The following is an 18,630-nucleotide window of genomic DNA, read 5'->3' on the forward strand; positions in this document are numbered from 1 at the left end:
CTTATCAGAACATATCTTTGAGCTGTGATCTCAAAAAAAAGCATTGATTTAAATGATATTTAGTAAGTATTTTAAATATTTACACTATTTTTAATGCATTCATTCATTACTTATTTTGATTTCCCTCAAACCAAAGATGCCTAGGAATCTCTTCACATTGAAGTATCTTCTTTCTGTTCAGAATCTCCAGGCTTAATTACTTCAAGATCAGGGAAAGGCAATTCCTGAATGGTTGGCCTGAATTTCTCTGGAAGCCTCAGTCTTGACTATGGGCTCAGGCACTATGTTTTGTACAATGAAATAAATTGTACATAATCTCTCATAAACGTTAATAGGTCAATGGAATTGTTACCTAAGTCAGGTATACTGGAAAATCTAGGGTGGTGATTGCCATGCCACAGTGATTGTCCTTCTATTTAGCTTTTCCAAGTTAAAAGGTTACTGTGTATGCACAAAGACTAGCTGGATAATGAATAATGAGGCAGAAATCCCAGGAGGAAGGCCAAGAAATGTGTCACTAACGTCCTGTTTGGTTTCAGAGCTGGAAATCACTTCTGGTGGATCCCTGTAGTGGGCCCTTTGATCGGTGCTGCCATTGGAGGTTTCATCTATATGCTTCTCATTGAAATCCACCATCCGGACCCTGACCACAACTTCAAGGCAGAGCAGTCAGAGGACAAACAAGAAAAATATGAGCTTAGTGTTAAAATGTAGTGACGTGCTCAGCTCTGAACTTGCAGCTGATTTGGAATTCATTTCAGGAGAGATGGCATCTATGTGTCTGCATTTTTGTATAACTAGGATGGAATCTACCCACTTCTCTCTGCTAGTTCTATGGTACATCCAGTTGCAAAGGCACCTGAGTGAAGGTTTGGAAAAACGGACCTCTTCTCTTCGAGTTGCTCCCTCCTCCGAATAGCACAGACCACCCCCTGAATAGCCTTCTTTCGTGACCTGTTTATTGCATCTTTGATGGAAGTCTTTAACTGGATGGTCTCAGCTGTGTAACTCATACAAAATAATTCACCAAAGGCCTCTTCTTCAATATCTACAAATATTACCTTCTGAGCGTCATCTAAAACCTAATCTGAAAGACAAGACAGTTGTTTCCGTTAACATCCATGAACTAGGGAGCTAAAGAGTTAATTCTCTAGTTATATTGTGCTGCTGCTGTCTTTGCATAAATACTAATACTCTCCAAACCTGTGGATGTAGAAAGCAGTAGAATACAGGAGAAAGCACAGGGGAAGGACACTGTGGCATTTAGAAACCTCAGGAGACAAGATAAATTTGGGAAACCAAATGGAATTTTTTAATGGAAACCATTTATCAGATTAATCTCTTGCTCTTCTGCATTTTAGAGGGCACCAATTAATTTCCTGGTCTTTAGTATATAATAACCTAAAATACAATTGTAACCTCGGTCATGAAAAATACATCATTCTGTCTTTTTCACTAAAATGTATTTTCCTAATTGCCCACATGAGGACAGACATTTGACAAGTGAAGTCAATGGCTGCATCATCCATTATTTTACAAGCACCCCAGAAGCCTGAAAACCACTGGAGCTTAGTCTAGTAGATTGTTTAAGGTAGGAAGTTTCTGGAAGGATACTCATCCCTCACTGGGTTTTACAACTCACAAAACCTTCGTATACATCATCTCATTTAATCCTCATAATGACTATGTGAGATAAATTCCATGATGCCCATTTTTCAGGTAAAGAAACAAAATCTCAGGGATATTAAGCGAGCTGTCCGAGATTTCTTGGGAAGTTGAACATTGTCTATTGCGAGCCTCCACCTTTCAGAAGACCACTGACTGGCTGAGGATCTCTGCCAACCCCTCCTGGTTGGCCGGAAGAAGTGGGATTCCCAGCTTCCGGGAGGTGTGTGCCTTGTGGACATAAGGCTCCTTGATGTTATGGTATAAGAGTTTAAGACCCTGCATTGTATTGTTTTATTCCTTCTGTTACTAACCCACAAGTGAAGGAAAGAGGTAGCAGTTTGATGGTAACTTTATCTTCTGAAAAACATTCCCAGAAGGCCTTCTTCCTAGGCTGCCCTCGGTCTTGCTGAGTCCTGACCTTCCTCCCTGGGCACCTCCGAACTTGGCCTTCAGGGAATTCATCCTCCCTCAGCCTCTCCCCCCATGAAGCTCTCTGATTCATGATCGTTCCAACCAGAGCATCTCCGTGATCGAGCTGCAGTCACCCTGAGAATTGCTCTGCAGCAAGAGACACATCTTTAGCCAAACTGTTCAAAGCCAGACATTCCTAAGGGGCATTCGATTTCCCACCAGGCTTGTGAGAACAGCGGAAAAACAAAAAGCAAATGGGAAATGTCTCTGATGGTGTATATTCTAAAACCAGTGGAGAAACAGAAATTTGTTCTTATTCTGAATCCAACTGAATTTTCCCTATTTAAAATAAAGTTGCTGGTTTGGTTTTTTAAATGGGGTTTCTCTCTTTTTTCATTTGTGTAAGTACTAAGACTGCTAAGCACACTTGTTTCGGAGGTTCTACATCCTGTCTGCAAACTGAATATCCTGGGGAGTGTCTTGAAAATACAAATTCCCCATTGGCCCGTTGGAGCTGAGCAAGGGATGAAAATATTGGCTTTGTTAAACCACATGGGTCTAAGGTTTCCATGAAGACCATGTTGACCATGCACTTACTAGTAACATTCTCAGAGGCTGGGGAGCCCGATGGATTGGAGCAGTGGTACTTAACAGGAAACAGTCTTGCTCCCTCCTCCCCCTGCTCCTCGGGAGAACATTTGGCAATGTTTTGGAGACATCACTGGGGAAGAAGAGCGATAATAGTATCCAGTGGCTGGCGACTAGGGGTATGACCAAGCATTTTACAATATAAGAACAGCCCTTCACAACAAAGAACTATTTGACCCCAAAATGGCCCAATAGTGCTGAGGCTCAGAGACTGGAGCTTTGGGAAGGTGGGAGAAGTAAGGGGAGACACAGAAACCCTGAGGAGCATTCAAGTTCTGCCAGGAACAAAGAAGCTGAACAAGTCAGGCACAGCATCTTGGGATGGACTGTAATTCTTATAGCAAGGCACAACCCCAAAGCTGAGCTTTCAAGATGGGTTGAAGAACATAACGATCCATGCAGGTGCTCATTAAACCCGATGACTGATGACTAGGATTATGAAGAGGAAATGTACTGTATTAGAAACCTACCCCAGGAAGCCTTTTTTTAATTGGAAAAAATTCCCTCTTGTTCCAGGTGCTCACACTCAAGTCCTCTCCCATCCCCCAGTTTACAAGTTCATTTGCCTTTATCAGGTTCTTCACCCAGAAAATGTTAATGAGGTTGAAATGCCTGTGTCAGAAGTCAGATAGAGCTAACATCCTATTTTTAAAATAGCTCCTTTAGGAGATGAAATTGTAGTGCTCCCTCCTCATCCTTGTCCAGTGAAAAACTTCATAGGAGTATTTATCTTAATGTCAGAAATAGAATTTCTCTATGATTTTCTAACCAGGTGAGTTCTCAGGGTGTGCATTGGAGTATAGACTTTTCCAACCAGTAAAAACTATAGACAATATTCAGCTTTTAGACAAGATAAGTGGAGCTTAAAATGTCATACTTAGAATGCCAATCCTTAAGAGATAAATTATGATTTCCACTGTTAGTTAACACACACACATCTTATTGTAAGATATGTCAGTGTTTCATAATATTATGGGAAAAGAATTACAACTTCCTGCTATACAGAATGGTTTATAAATCTTATTTAGCCATAGAATCTATTGTTCAAATAAAACCTTGTATGGGACCTATACATGAACTGGAGCTGCTACATATTGAAAGGAAGGGGAGAATCAGGGCTTCGTTCTGCTTGTGACATCATCTCCCAGGGTGGCGCCCAAGGTGTCTCTGAAGAGAAACTCGTGTGTGTGTGTGTGTGTGTGTGTGTGTGTGTGTGTGTTGGGATTGGCATGGAGTCTTCAGAACACAGCATCATAGTCTGAAAACCATTGATAAAGTCTTGGAATAAGTTGTTGAGGAACATTTTAATTTAAGTTTCAAGGATGGAATCTACCACAGGTCATTGTGTCAGGCAACTTCTCAATCTTGTGATAAAATAACTGAGATAAACAACTGAAAGGAGGTCGGGTTTATTTTGGCTCACAGTTTCAGTCCATAGTCACTTGGTCTTGTTACTTAGGGGCTAGTAGAGGCATGATGCCTCAGGATGGAAGCATGTGACAATACAGCTGGGCGTCTCATAGAGGCTGCAAAGCAAAAAGAGAGAAAAGAAGAACAGGGGTCCTAATATCATCTTCAAGGGCGTGCCTTCCACCAGGCCTGGCGCCTAATGGTTCCAACAATTCCTAAGAGCACCATAGACCAAGCCTTCTGCTTAAAGCCCTTTGGGGGACAATGTAGATTCAAACTATAGCAGTCATGTTAGTTTACTATCTGAAAATTTTCCAAAGATTTCTTAGTAAATGAATTATTATGAGAAGAATTACTCATCCCATCAAATGTCACCCACAAAGAGATGTTATGTATCAATTTTCAAACTGAGAATTGAAATTCTCCGAAATATCACATTTACTAATCACAGCCCATGGAGAAAAGCAGTGGCAGCCCCGGTAAGGCTTACTGTGTGGACTGTAAGTCTGTATGAAAACAAAAACACAGATGATGATGCTGATGGTGATGATGATGATAGCTAGATAACCAGCCAGGCCTCAATCTCTTTAATGTTGCTAAAAATAAGAATCCAAGAGAAAAAGTCTCTTGATTAACAGAAAGAGAGCCCCATATAACTAAACATAAATACATAAACTGAATTAGTGGAGAAAATCCATGGAACCCCTTGTGGATGGAGATGCCACCTAAGGCTGGTTGACTCTCTCCTTCCAGGGCTATATTTTGTTTTCCCTGGGCTTTAGGCCCTTTTGCTTTGGAGGGACTCTTCATCCACAAAAAAGCTAATCAATCAATTAAAATAAATTTTTGTGACTCTACTAGTGACAAAATGGATTATATTCTTTTTTTCCTCATATGATTTTAGGAAAGATGAACACATTTTTGTGTGCTCCTAAAGGTATTTCGGGTCCTAGGCACATCCTCCACTCCTCCCTTCCATCCCCCCACAATGTCCCAGAGCCCAGTGACACCTCACCCACGTCCTTTTCACAGAGCTCAACTCCCTGCTATGGAGTCTGCAGAGCTAGGGAGCTTGAGAAGAATACTCTAGAGCCACCGAGAGCTTCCATGGTATAGGTCTCCCTTCTCCTCCTTCTCTTCCTTTTCCTCCTCCAGCATCCAGAAAGCAGGAACCCCCAGGAGGCACCAGGGCCTGAGCACACTAAGTTCCAGAGTATATTGTCCCACAGCTTACAAAGCACATTCAGGTCCAGTTCCTCAAAAGACCAGCCCAGAGAGCTATTATTGCCATTTAGAGATGAGAGACTGAGGCTCTGAGCCCCTGAAAGAGTTGCCACAACTGGAGAGTGATGAGTGGGAGTAGTAGGATATAGGCCACAGGTCTGAGAAATCTTGAAATCTCTTGGGAAAAAAAAAAAAAGAAAGAAAGCTCTTGGTGTTAACAGCTCTTAGTGTTACCAGCTCAGCCTTGGATTCTTTTGTGTAACTTGAGATAGAAATCACAAAAGGGAATCAGTACATTTGAGTAAGGGTTTTTGATGCTTATGTTCAAGCACAAGCGAAATCGTACTTGGGTCAGGGTCCCTAGAGTGCTCCCCAAGGATGCAAGGAATAAAGCTTATACAGAAAAAAAAGTGGGCTCACATGGACACCCAGTCAGCTGTTGCACATGATCCCAGAATGGCTGCACACATCTCATTAGTTCTTTGCTCTTGGCACCAGGGTTTGCACTTGACAAGGCCATCTGCTCATGCGCTTTGGGTCCATCTGTGCAAAAGAACCCAAGACTGAGCTGGAGAAATGGTGGAGGTGCCTTGTGACCACCACCCCAGGTAGGTCAAACATCAGTCAAAGCTGCTACACACGCAGAGTTGCTAGAAAGCCTGAGGAAAGGTCAGCAGCCTCTGAGCCTCATCATGGCTGGAAACATCTGAAATAGCTTATGCCATGGGAGAAAATCTTGGAGGGAAATCAGGGCCCTTTCTATTCTGTCTCACTCGCAGTTTTCTCAAAACTCAGGGTTTTCTGGGATGTGGCATTCAGTGCTAAAACCTGGCCAAGCTGGTCACCCTGCTTCCTGAGTTAAGACCCAGGCCCATCCCACCACTGGGCCTCCTACCAAACTGATGTCTTCTTTGGACACATGGTCCTCGGGCAGATACAATGTGTCTTGATTCGTCTACCAGAAAGATGGACTGTCTTCATTTAAATTTCAGCACAAATGTGAGTGTTTTGTGTGATACAATAATTTAAAAGATAGGCTATTAATGAGCATTCTGTCAGCTCCAACTTCAGAATATATTCTGAGTCTGACCTCTTGGATCCAAAGGCCTGGTCTAAGCCACTGATGTCTCTCCCCAAGGTCTTAGAAGACCCTCTCAATAGGTCTGCTGCTTTCTGCATAAATGCCCATGGACTGTGATCAACAGAGCTGCCTGTATGATGTTTGAATAAATTCCCAAGTGACTTTCAAAGCATCACATTCTCTGACTACTGCTGTCCCTCTTGTCTGTCCTCCCTGCCCCAAACACACAGGGCTCTTTGCTAACCCTCACACCCACTAAGCAAGCCCCTGCCCCAAGGCCTCTGACTTGTTGTTTCTAGCACTTGAAATTCCCCATCTGGTCTCTGCTCAGATGTCACCATGTTAGTCAAGCCTTTCCAATGACACCTCACCCTTTTATTTTCTTCCCAGCACTTATTACTCTCCCTAAAATACAAATATTATCTATTAAACTTACTAGGTTTTGTCCCATTTGCTCCCATTGCAAAAGAAGGCCCACACTGGCAAGAATTTTCGCTTCTCACCATTCCTGCCCCAGTGCTTGGAACATGGTAGCCTCTCACTACATATTTGCTTAGTGAATGAGTGAAGAAAGGGGTTATACTACCTGGATTCAAAGCCTACCTTCTCTACTTTAAAGCCAAGTTAGTTAGCCTCAGATTATTCACATGGGGTTGATAACAGTGAGCTAACGTGAAGATCCTAGGACAGTTCTGGTCTTAGGTGTCTTTGATAAATGCAAACTTTACAGCTGCAGCAGCTCCTACTGTCATTATCACTAATGTCGTGGTAATAAGTTGTCATTTGAAAGCATAGAATAAGATCAGCAGAATTTAAGACTTTCTCTTACTTTGCATAATTTAATCATTCTCAGTTCATGTACGTTTCAGGAACTAAGTGCTCAGTTTCATTTCTCCATCTTTAACAGAAGTCAGCAGGATTACCTTAAAATTCTTTACTATGAAATATTTTTTAAATAGACAATAGTGAGAAAATAATAAACTGATATCCATGTCCTCTCCACCCAGCTGCAACAATTGCCAGAATATGCCCAATATGGCTTCGTTTCTTACCCTTTCTGCTTCTCACTGCAAAGCCCAGATATGATGTGATTTTGTCCTTGGATATTTAATGTCTATCTCTGAAAGATAAGGATTCTTTAAAAAAAAAAAACATAACCATAGCACCATTATCACATATAAATTCCATTACCAATATTTTCTTAATATCATTAAGTATCCAATCCTGGTACCCATTTCCAAGGAGACTGCTTTCTACTGCTAGTGTTTAATGAAGTGGATTCTGGAAAGGTTGAAAACAGGTAAAGTACTCTGATGTCTAACAGCCCTGGAGGATATCAACATTTTGCAATAGTTTGCATCAGTTTTTTGCCTTTATTTTAGAGTCTTTTGTAAGACTTTTGCAAAATATTTTCCCATTTATACTAAAGAGAAAATACACTTATCTGCTATTACTAAAAGTAGCTATCTTTCAGCAATGAAATTATGTTTAAGCAAGGAAGGAGTCCTGAATTTATTTGAAACTGTGGGAAGTATCTTTCATAACTGTTGTTACATCGAGAAATTCACACATTCTAAAATGCCTATGCTTCAGAAGCTGAAACGCATTGTAAAGAAAAAATGCAAATATTTAGCAAAGATTTAACCCTGTGCAAGACACTTAGGGTGAGAACCCAGGAACAATCTAGAAATCCCTAAGCTACTATAACATGTGGTGATAGTAGTTGTTTGATATTCATTCATTCATTCATTCTTTTTCTTTCATTAAGTTTATTGGTACATTTTAGGTATACAATACCGTTACATTCATCATTGGGAACTTGTACTTTTACATGATGTATTTTGGTTCTTATTTTTCCCCATTCCCCTGCCCTCCCTTCATTCATTCTTATTCAAAGACCTCAGACCTTTGGAAATAAACATGAATACAAAAGTGACACCATACTTCCAAGCCCCAGTATTTGCGTAAAGGAAATCGCAGCCATCAAGATTCAATTCTGATGGCCCTGAACTGGCTGATCTCTGCTGATATTCTGAGAATAAGATTCTGATAAATAGATGAAACAGTCATATCCAAAAATCACCCCTGTGGATCATGGAGAGCAGAGCCCCAGGCATTACCCATACCAGAGCTTGTCTTCAGCCAAGGACTGATGACTAACCAAGACCAAGAGGGAGTGGACTCCAAGTGCTCACACTTGAAGACTGTGTCATTAGTGCTCATGGGGCCTGGATCACCATGGGCAGCTATGTGGCCCTATAGAGTTTAAAAGCCTCAGTCTCTTCATCTATTAAATGGGAATAACACGTAGCACATGCACTCTATAGGCTGTTGAAAATGTTAAGAAAATGCCTATGAAACCCATACCATGGTTCTTGGAATTTGTTGCCATCTTAATAGGCATCTATGATTATTTCACATTTTCAAATTCAGCTGTATGTCTTGCTCTGTGGATGTAAAAGAATTTGAAACCCCCCCCCGCAAAAAAACTCCAGGAGTATAAATTTGCTGAGACTTAAATAATTTAATTCATATAAATGGCTTAGCTTTGACAGTTCTAATGTACTCAGGTGCGAAGAACCCGAACAGGACTGTGGTTAATTCATGAATTGCAGAATGTAGCATTGATAAAGAAATTAACCAAATTATTTAATTGCCTAAAGGAGCTGCCAAATTAATTTGAAAAATCTATTCAAGTAAACTGAAAATAATTTACAGAGTAAATGCAATGCCAACAAAGAATTCACCAGGCCCCTTTTTTTTGGCAGAAATTAAGCTGATTTAAAATTGTATATAGAATGCAAAGTAACTAGAAGAACTAAAACTTAAAAAAGAGGAACAAGGTTGCAGGATTTATACACACCAATTTTTAGCTGGTATATGAAGCTGTGATGATCAGGACAGTGTACTATTAGCATAAGGAGGGACAGATAGGTTAATAGAACATACCTAGAGAATTCCAGAAATTGATCCAAGCCTATGTAGTAACTGATTTTCCACAAAGAAGCTAATGAGATCCTATGGAGAAAGCAGTGTTTTCAACAAATGATACTAAACAACTAGAGAAAAAAGGAAACATTGGTTCCTGATTCACAGAAACGTAATATGCAAAAAGTGATTCAACATGGACATAGGCATAAGCAGGAAAGTTAAAACTACAAAGCTTCTAGAGCAAACTGCAGGAGAATATATTTGCAACCATGGGTTTGGCAAAGATGTTTTGTGTGAAAGCACAGTATTGTAAAAAATAGATCAGTTGGACCTCCTTAAAGTTTAAAGCTTATGCGCATTAAAAGACATCATTAAGAAAATAAACAGACAAAGCTACGGACTGGGGAAAAATATCTGTAATAGCTACAGCTAACAAAGGAGTTGTACCCTGAGTATATAAACGCAATAAAAAATGAACAAGCCAATTTTTAAATGGACTCAGAGTTAAGCTGAATCTTATTAAAGAATATATATATATATATATAAAAGTGTATCACAGAAATTCAAATTAAAATCACAATGATAGACCATGTTACAGTTTCTAAAGTAATTACCTCCTAGACAGACAGGCAGCACCCAACAGCAAGATATGGTTTTCCTAAGGTTCTCGATCCATCCCTACAGATGTGTAAAATAGCCCAGCTAGTCTGTGAAAATGTCTCCTAAAATTAAACAAATGCCTACACTATGACCTCTCAGTTCTACTTCTAGCTATTTACTCAAGAAAAACAAAATATTTACCCACATGCAACATTGTTATTAAGAATGTTCATAATATCTTTATTCACAATAACCTTGAACTGGAAAGAATCCAAATGTCTATCAACAGAAAAATGGTTAAACAACTTGTGATGTATTCTTGGAATGAAATGCTTCTCAGCTAAAAAAAAAAAAAAAAAAAAAAAGAGCCCATTATTAATACATGCTATAACATGAATAAGTCTTTAAACAGGCTGAGTAAAAGAAGTCAAGTATGACAGAATGCATAGAATGCAATTCCATTTTTATAGAGTTTGAGACTAGAGAAAGTATTTTGTAGTGATAGAAATCAGAGCAGTAGTTACCTCAGAGATGGGAGAAGTATTATTTATAAAATGACTTGAGTAGTTTTCTGGGGAAAAGGAAATTTTCTGTATTTTGATTGGGTTGGAGATTACAGGGATATACACATATCTTAAAACTCCCCAAACCTCACACTTAAAAATCCCAGCATGGTGCCAGGGATTTAGCTCAGTGGTGCCGCTGCTTGCCTCAAAAGCCTAAGGTCCCAAGTTCAATCCCGAGTACCAAAAAAAAAAAACAAAAACAAAAAAACCCAGCAGTACAAAAATTATCTGTGCAGTTCACTATTCGGACATTGCATAAAACACTTTCAAAAATATTTATAACTGGTTTCTTATAGAAGGTACAGGCAATGCAGTAGTGTACTAAAATAATAAATGAAAAAGATTTTGAACCAAGAATTCTATATCGAGCAATGCATCCTGCAAGAATGAAGGAGGAAGGAAGACATTCTCCAACAAAATAAATAAATCAATAAATAAATAAATAAAAAATACACACACAAACAAAGAACAAAAACCCTGAGAAAATTTGCCATTAGCAGACCTGCCCTATGGGGAACACCAATGGAAACTTTCGAGAAAAAATTATACTATATCATAATTCAAATCCATGTGAAGAAATAAAGAGACTGGTAGAGTTAACTTCAAAATGAAATATAAAAGGCAGTATATGTATATTTTTGTTTGTAATTCTTTTTTTCTCCGTAGTCTGATTTAAAAGCTAACTGTATACAGCAGTAATTAGAAGTCGCTATTAATGGGCCTATGTTGTACAACTATATATTTTGTATAACAAGAGTGCAAATGTAGGGGAGACAAAAGGGCTATGTAAGAGCAAAGTTTTGTATAATATTGAAGTTTAGTTGGTATCAATTTGAACCAAATTTTTATAAATTAAGAAATCAATTATAATCTCCAAAGCAACCACTAAGAAAATCAAACACATAGCATGCCGGGGATTTAGCTCAGTGGTTCTGCCACCTGCCTCACTAGCGCAAGATCCTGAGTTCTATCCCCGGTACAAAAACAAAAAATAAACAAAGCAAAAACCACATAGCAAAAGAATTAAATAGTCCATTAGGAAATATCTATTTTAAAAAGCAGAAGGCAGGAAGAGAGGAACAAAGGAACCAAATGACTTAAGATATGTAGGAAACAAATAGCAATGGAAGGTATTAATTCTACCTTATCAGTACTTAAATGAAATGTAAATAAATAGATTAAACACTCCCCTCAGAAAATAAATTTTGATGAAACTGAATATAAAAACATAAACCAATGCTCTTCTGTCTACAAGAGACACACTTCAGGTTGAAAGACACAGATAGGGTACAAAGTAAAAGGATGGGAAAGATGATACCGTACAAACATTGAGCAAAAGAGAGCTGGGGCGGCTATGCTTATATCAGACAAAGCAGGCCTTACGACTGGACTGTTACTAGAGACAAAGAAGAGCATTTTTAAATGATAGCACAACCAATCCATTCAGAAGACACAACAGATATCAACATATGCATACTTAACAACAGAGGCTCAATCACACAAATCAAAACCTGACAGAATTGGGCCAGGGATTTAGCTCAGTGACACCGCGCCTGCCTCGCAAGCACAAGGTCCTGAGTTCAATCCGCAGTACCAAAAAAAAGAAAACTGACAGAATTGGAGGAGAGATAAGTAATTCCACAGTAGGGAGTTGAAGATTTTGGTATTTCATGTTCAGTAATGGATTGAACAACTAAACAGAAGGTCAGCAAGGAAATGCAAGACTTGGAAAACACTGTAAGCCAGCCAGACATAACAAACTTCCATGGAACTATGAACCCAACAACAGCAGAATACACACCCTTCTCATAGGCACATGGACTGTTCTCCATGAGAGACCTTGCATTAGGCTACGAGATGAGACACAGTAAGTTTACAATGACTGAATCACATTTAGCATGTTCTCTGACCAGAGGCACTTGGTGATTAAGTAAACACATCGTATTACCTAGCAATTATTCTACTCTTAAGCTTACATCGAGAGAAACAAAAAGATATGTTGTTCACAAATGTTCAGTTTCGTAGCATAATACCCTAAATGTAGCAGTATTGTTTATAATTGCAAAAATGTGAACACAATCTAAAAAACCATCGATTGATGAATGGATGAATATAAAGTAGTATCTCCATTCGATGGAGTATTGTTTGTGTGTAAAAAGGAATGAAGCACTAACATCTACAATACAGGTAAACTTGGAAAACAGTCTGTTATATGGGTGGAAAAAGCCAGACACAAAAGCTTATAAATGGTATGACTTTACTTATATGAAATGTCCAGAATAGGCAAGTGTACAGAGACGAAAAGTAGATTGCCAGAGGCCAGGGACAGGGAAAAGTGGAGAGTGACTTTAAACAGTTGTGGAGTTTATTTGGGGAGTGATGCAAACATTTTGGAATTAGATAATGATGATGATTCTGCATCCTGTGAATCTACAAACCACTGACTTGTACACTTTAAAAGGGTGACATCTATGTATGTAAATCCTTTCTTAATGAAAAAGGAAGAATAATCTGGAGGCACTCAGTGACACTGAATGTATGAACTCCATGAGTTGGCAGTCACACTCCCATCTACACAGCTCTGATTATAGGGTCCATACGGGCCTGTGCATGGGGACATTTATGGTGTTGTTTTGGGTATCAGATTGTTAGGGGCAACCTCGAGTCTATTATTAGTGGGAAAAAAACCACAGTAGGGAGAATGCACTCTATCCAACACAGTGCAGCAATTAGCCACCACGAGTCAGTGGACATACTGCACCATAAAGAGATCACAGAAACTCCATCGGTCTGCTTTCCCGTGGCTGTGAACAAATACCCAACACCACGTCTTCAAAGAGGAAAGGGGTTTTTGGCTCATAGCTGCAGAAGTTTTAGTCCATGGCTGTGCTGACTCTAAGGCAGGGACATCATGGCAGAAAGAAGTGGCTCAGCAATGCTCCTCACTTCATGGCAGCTGGAAAGCAGAGCAGAATAACAGCACAAGAGAGGAAGAGACGAGCACAAGGTCATGCCTCCATGACTCACCCCAAAACACCCCAAAATGTGCTTTACTAATCCCCTAGGGGGCTCTCAAGCCAATCAGGTTGACAATCCAGCTTAATTGTCTCAAAAAGTGTTGAGATAAAAAATAGAGAGTAAGAAACAGAACAAAACCTATAGCAAGTATCACTTACGTACATCAGAAATATCTACATACAACCTATCCTTCAATGGCTCCTGCCGATGTAAGAACATAGCATCACAAGATGGCTCCCGGTAGTGGGACAGGAGTAGACTCAGGAGGGAGGGACAAAATAATAAAATGAAGAAACAGCAAACCAAGGGCCTGCAAATGCTAATATGTCATGACTAAAACGTATAAACAACTCCCTTCCCTGGAGGTCCAAAGCAATAAAGAGCAGGAAGAAAAAAAAGAAGAGAAGGAGGAAGGGGGTGAGAGGAGAAAGAAGCTAGCTAAGGTCCTCTCCAAAATTTTAGCAGACGTTGTCTCCAGGAAGTGGGATTGCAGTGAGGTTTATTTGTCCATCTCCTTCAGAAAATTACCTAAATTATTTTTCAGTTTTTTAAAAGGATAAGAAATAGCAAACGTCTTAAATGGCTTTTGATTGACATTTAAGGACAGCTTGATAGCACAGACAACCAGAGAGCTGTAACAGTAACAATCCCTCAGATCATTAAAGTGGACTGAAAATGATTGCCTGTGACGTGTGACCCACCCCTGTCTCTCTCCATTCTTACCAGGGATGTTCTAGCCTTAAACTGACATTTTAAGTACTCAGAGAGTCAGTAGTGACCTGGGTCACACTCACTGGAGCAAACATCATCAGCCTGTCTAAAGAAGAACACCTGACAGGCTTCCTGACCAGTCTTTCCATCAGGTCGCCTCTCAAAAGGCTCAGAAATCAGCCAGAGAAGGGCTTGCCAGGGCTTAACTCAGGACTAGTGGAAGAACAGAATGAGCTTAGCATGTTGCAGGAATCTTGGCCATTCTCTGGGAGAGCTTGGTGCCCCCACCTTGCTTCTGCGGGGCAGCATGGTGACTTCCTCTGCTGGGTGCCCATGTACTGTGTACAGACTCCAGGGTCTGACCTAGGTTTGAAGGAGGTAGAAGGAACACTGGGTTTCCCTAAGGCAGCCTTATGGCAGTTCCCAGGCTTGACTACTGTGACTCTGTCTCATTTCCTTCCTGGTGCCCTGGTTCTCCCAAGACTAGGGTGTTCTTTGGCTTCCCCAAGTCCATCTCCTAACCCAACATCCCAAGACTTCTACCCCATCTTGGCAGAGGCAAACAACCTCTTGTTCTGGCACATCCCTGTCCTGTTGATGAGAGATCTGGGCAGAATACGGCGTGTGGGATGTAGGAGGTGGGGAACACGAAGAGTAGCCACAGGAGGTCTGTGTGATACCAGCTGGAGCCCCAAATGCTCTGAGACATTTGAAACATCCTAGGGCCACCAAAGGTGTGTGTTAGGCAGGAGTGGGAGGTACATTTCAATTAATGTCTTGAGCAGAACAAAAAAAGGTGGGGTGGAGAATAGACACCAGTTTGGGCAGATAGTGTGAGCAGATGACAGGCAGAAAACAGCAGAAAAATAACTGCTGTTATTTTTGCCATTATCTTCGATACTGTGTCATAAGACTTGGGATAGACATGTGATACTCAATTTCCAGAGAAGGGAAAAGAAGGAGGTCAATTTTAGAAACTACACATTGAGGAACAATTTATCATAATAACAACAGTAACGATGCCAGACCTCCGCACGTATTGGGTGCCCAGTCCGTACATTGTCTTGTTTTAATCATCAACCCATAAAGAAAGTATCATTATTCTCATTTAACAAATAAGGAAACTGAGGGTCAGGAAAGTTGAGTGATTTGCTTTAGTTCACAAAGAAAAGATCCAGAATTTCAGCCCAAGTCTGTTTGACTTCAAATTGTGCTCTTCGAGTTCTTTAAATTATTCATGATCATGTAGGAGGTAAAGTGGCATTCATTAAGGACCAACATGAGTTGATTAGCAGCCTGTCGTGTCAGACTAAATTTAAACCACTTTATTGGAGAGCTTTACCCTGAAAATACAAGGGAAAGCTAGAGTCCAAACGTGCCTGACTTCAGCAAATTCTCCACAATATCATCAGGGACCAAAAGAGAAACAGCACCTCAGTGGAGGAGAAATCAGACAGACTTGTAGCTGGAATGACCATTTCCCAAGTGTTTTCCAAATCATGTGTCAAAAGCTATTGCAGAAGGAAGTCTCCAGTGCCCTGACAAAAGATGGAATTTGCCAGATTCTATTCAACAATTTTATCAGTGGCTTGAGTAAACTATTTATGACATGTTTGTCAAACTGCAAAGGAACACAAGAATGATTATTATATTAGATAACAAAACTATTGGATTTTATAGAAATGTTCAAATCTTATCAAACTAGAATAAGAAATCACAACAGACAAGATGAGTATTATCAAGGAAAAACATTAAATCATTTATTTATGCATATCACCATTTAGGAAGAAACTGAGGAGAGACAGCTAGACAGCAGTCCCAGACACATGCTAGAATTTATAGTTAACTACACATTGGATACAATGTTATGACTGCTAAATGTAAATTAAATCCAGGACTATGGTAGTTGTGTCAAGATAAACAGAGACACTGTTCCTTCCATCTTCAGAATTAGACAGATTCTTTTTGGTTCTGGGAATATTCTCCAGAGGGTTATTTAAAGTATCTATTCCTATACACAAATTATCCAAACACACTGTCTTTTTAAAAAAAAACCTATTTGTTATCATCTCTTGCAACGCTGTGCATTGATGGGGCTCAACTGGGTGGCTCTTCTGTTTACCTGCTGCGCATCGCTTGCCATCCCAGGGAGCTGGCAGCTAGGTCTGGAGCCATCTGGGGACCTGGGGACCTGAGCATCCAGAAGGCTTCCTAGCTCACACCTGTGATGCCTCAGTTCCTTTTCCTGTGGGTCTCACACCCAGGTGCTCTCTGTCCAGCAGATAGCCAGATTTCTTACTGGGTGGCTGGTTTCCATCAGCACAGAGACATTAACCAGACTTCTTTTTTTTTTTCAAAGTCATCTTTGCCATATTCTGTATAGATCAAAGAATGGCCAAAATTCAGTGAGGGGTGGGGCAGGCTATGCAGAGATGCAAATACCTGGAAGTGGCACCAATTTAAAACCATCTTTGAAGTTCATCCAAGGGGGCAAACGAATCCATAATGAGTCTTGTTCAAGACCATGTATGACATGAAAGATAGACAAATTCTTGGCTTTAGCCCAGATATGATAATTTATGGGTTCATAAGAGCTATTCTGAAATTCTTGGAGGGAGGAGAGTATACAGAAGACATAGATATATATATACTATTTAGCTCCAGGGAGCAAAATTAAGATTAGAAGTAGGTCTCAAATGCTAAGTACACAATTGCCAAGCATACAAAGAGCCTTCTTCTTGGGTGGGAAATTATACCAGAGAGTCTCTAAGGCCCTTTCAACTCTTAAAATGTATACTTTCTTCTGCTAATTATTTATTGGTATATTAATCCTGTCTCCTCAGTCAGATTTTAAATTGGAGAAACTAAATGGAAGGTTGAAGGAAAAGATTTCTGAGCCAGCTTCTAGTCTTAGCTCTGCCACTGGTCAGCTTCTGTGTGACTTTGGGCCCCAATTCATTTGGAAAATAAGAATTTGGGTTCTCACCTCCCTCCCAGTGTAATGTGAGGATAATAAACAACAACTTTCATGTGATTACCTTAAGGATCAAATGAAAATGAAGTAGATTACCTGCTTAAGATAGTGCCTGGTATATTGGCAGTTATTATCAATATTAGCTCTCATGATTTCCATGATTATTATCACATTTCTGGTTATATGATTTCTTTGTTTGCAATAGAATCTTGAGATCTTCACTTGTTTAATCTGCTCAATGGTGAGCATAAAAATGACTCATAATCATTGCCAGTCTGGGTCTCCTCCACAGGTCACCAGGAGCCACCATCATCTTATATAGGCCAAGCCCTCGATAAATAATTGAATGAAATCCAAAATAGTTTCCGAAGCAAAGATGTTGTCTTGCTCCATGCCCAGCAGGGGGAGCAAAAGAAAAGGAACAAGTCCTTTCTGGGATTAGGTAGCAAACATGGGAGACGGGGGCTTTCAGAGAACTCCTCTCTCTCCACTTTAGAGATTGCAAAACCAAAGCTGAGAAAGGGAAAAGCATTTCCCAAGCCTCAGAAACACAAGTCCTAGTTCGTGGATCTTGGGCCCAGCGTCCTTTTAATGCTATCACATCACTTTTTTTTTCTTCAAGGAAATCAGCTATTGCAGCTGCTGCTCTGCATTCTCTTTTGCCTCAGCTATCTGTTAGAATGGGCTTTAGGTTTGAATCCTGGCCCTGCTTCTAGCTGTGTGGCCTTGGGCAAGATCCATAGCCTCTTCAAGATTCAGAAACATAGCTTTAAAGTGATTACAATAATTATATTTTCCCAAATAGTTGTTGGGAAGATTAAATAAAATCATGTCATGTCCAAGGCCATGTAAGATGTCCTGAAGGCACATGGAGCTAGAGTAGAAGTAAATACTTGTCAATGTCAAGAGAAACCATGTTTTTTAAATGAATTGAAAGTGGATGACACAGCTTTCAAACTCATGCTGCCAGGAGCCAGCCATTTAAATAGGCTGTCTGGATATACCAATATCAGGAACTCTAGGGATTGTGGTAGCCCAGAGTTCACAGCCATGGGAAGCAATCAGCCTTTGCCAGGAGGAAATTCAAGCCCAGTGTTGCTGGGTCTTCCAAGAGAAGTTGGAATCAGCGTTTGTATGTGAAAATTTCATATTTTAAAAAATACTGTAAGGGCTAAATAATATCTAGGCCAGCAGCTTGCTATACTTGCTTTTAAAGCTAACTTTAAAACTTTATGTAAGAGACACACATCGTACTAGAATTAAAAGACTTAGTCCAATGAATTCAAGAGAAGAAATCTTACCTCTCATTTGGAAGGAATGAGCCAAAAATACAAACCCACAGGCTGGTTTTCCTAAGAGCTTGACTCAGCAAAGACACCAAACTTCTG

The 18,630-nt window shown here is 40.0% G+C and overlaps 1 protein-coding gene across 2 annotated transcripts in view; it reads left to right on the forward strand.

Moving 5' to 3' along the window:
• The window catches only part of Aqp9 (aquaporin 9), a 40,447-nt gene extending 37,996 nt beyond the window's left edge, over positions 1 to 2,451 (forward strand). The window contains exon 6 of one of the 2 annotated variants that reach the window (XM_004855736.4): positions 540 to 2,451. In XM_004855736.4, the coding sequence (XP_004855793.1) occupies positions 540 to 714 (175 nt within the window). In that variant the 3' untranslated portion in view covers positions 715 to 2,451. The remainder of the gene's footprint in view (positions 1 to 539) is intronic. The other variant, XM_021237163.2, reaches the window with a different exon arrangement.
• The last annotated feature ends 16,179 nt before the right edge of the window (positions 2,452 to 18,630 follow it).

This window comes from Heterocephalus glaber, unplaced genomic scaffold (assembly GCF_053883595.1).
Source record: "Heterocephalus glaber isolate CG9 unplaced genomic scaffold, H.glaber_assembly_v1.0 deba00001689, whole genome shotgun sequence".
NCBI classification, from domain to species: domain Eukaryota; kingdom Metazoa; phylum Chordata; class Mammalia; order Rodentia; family Bathyergidae; genus Heterocephalus; species Heterocephalus glaber.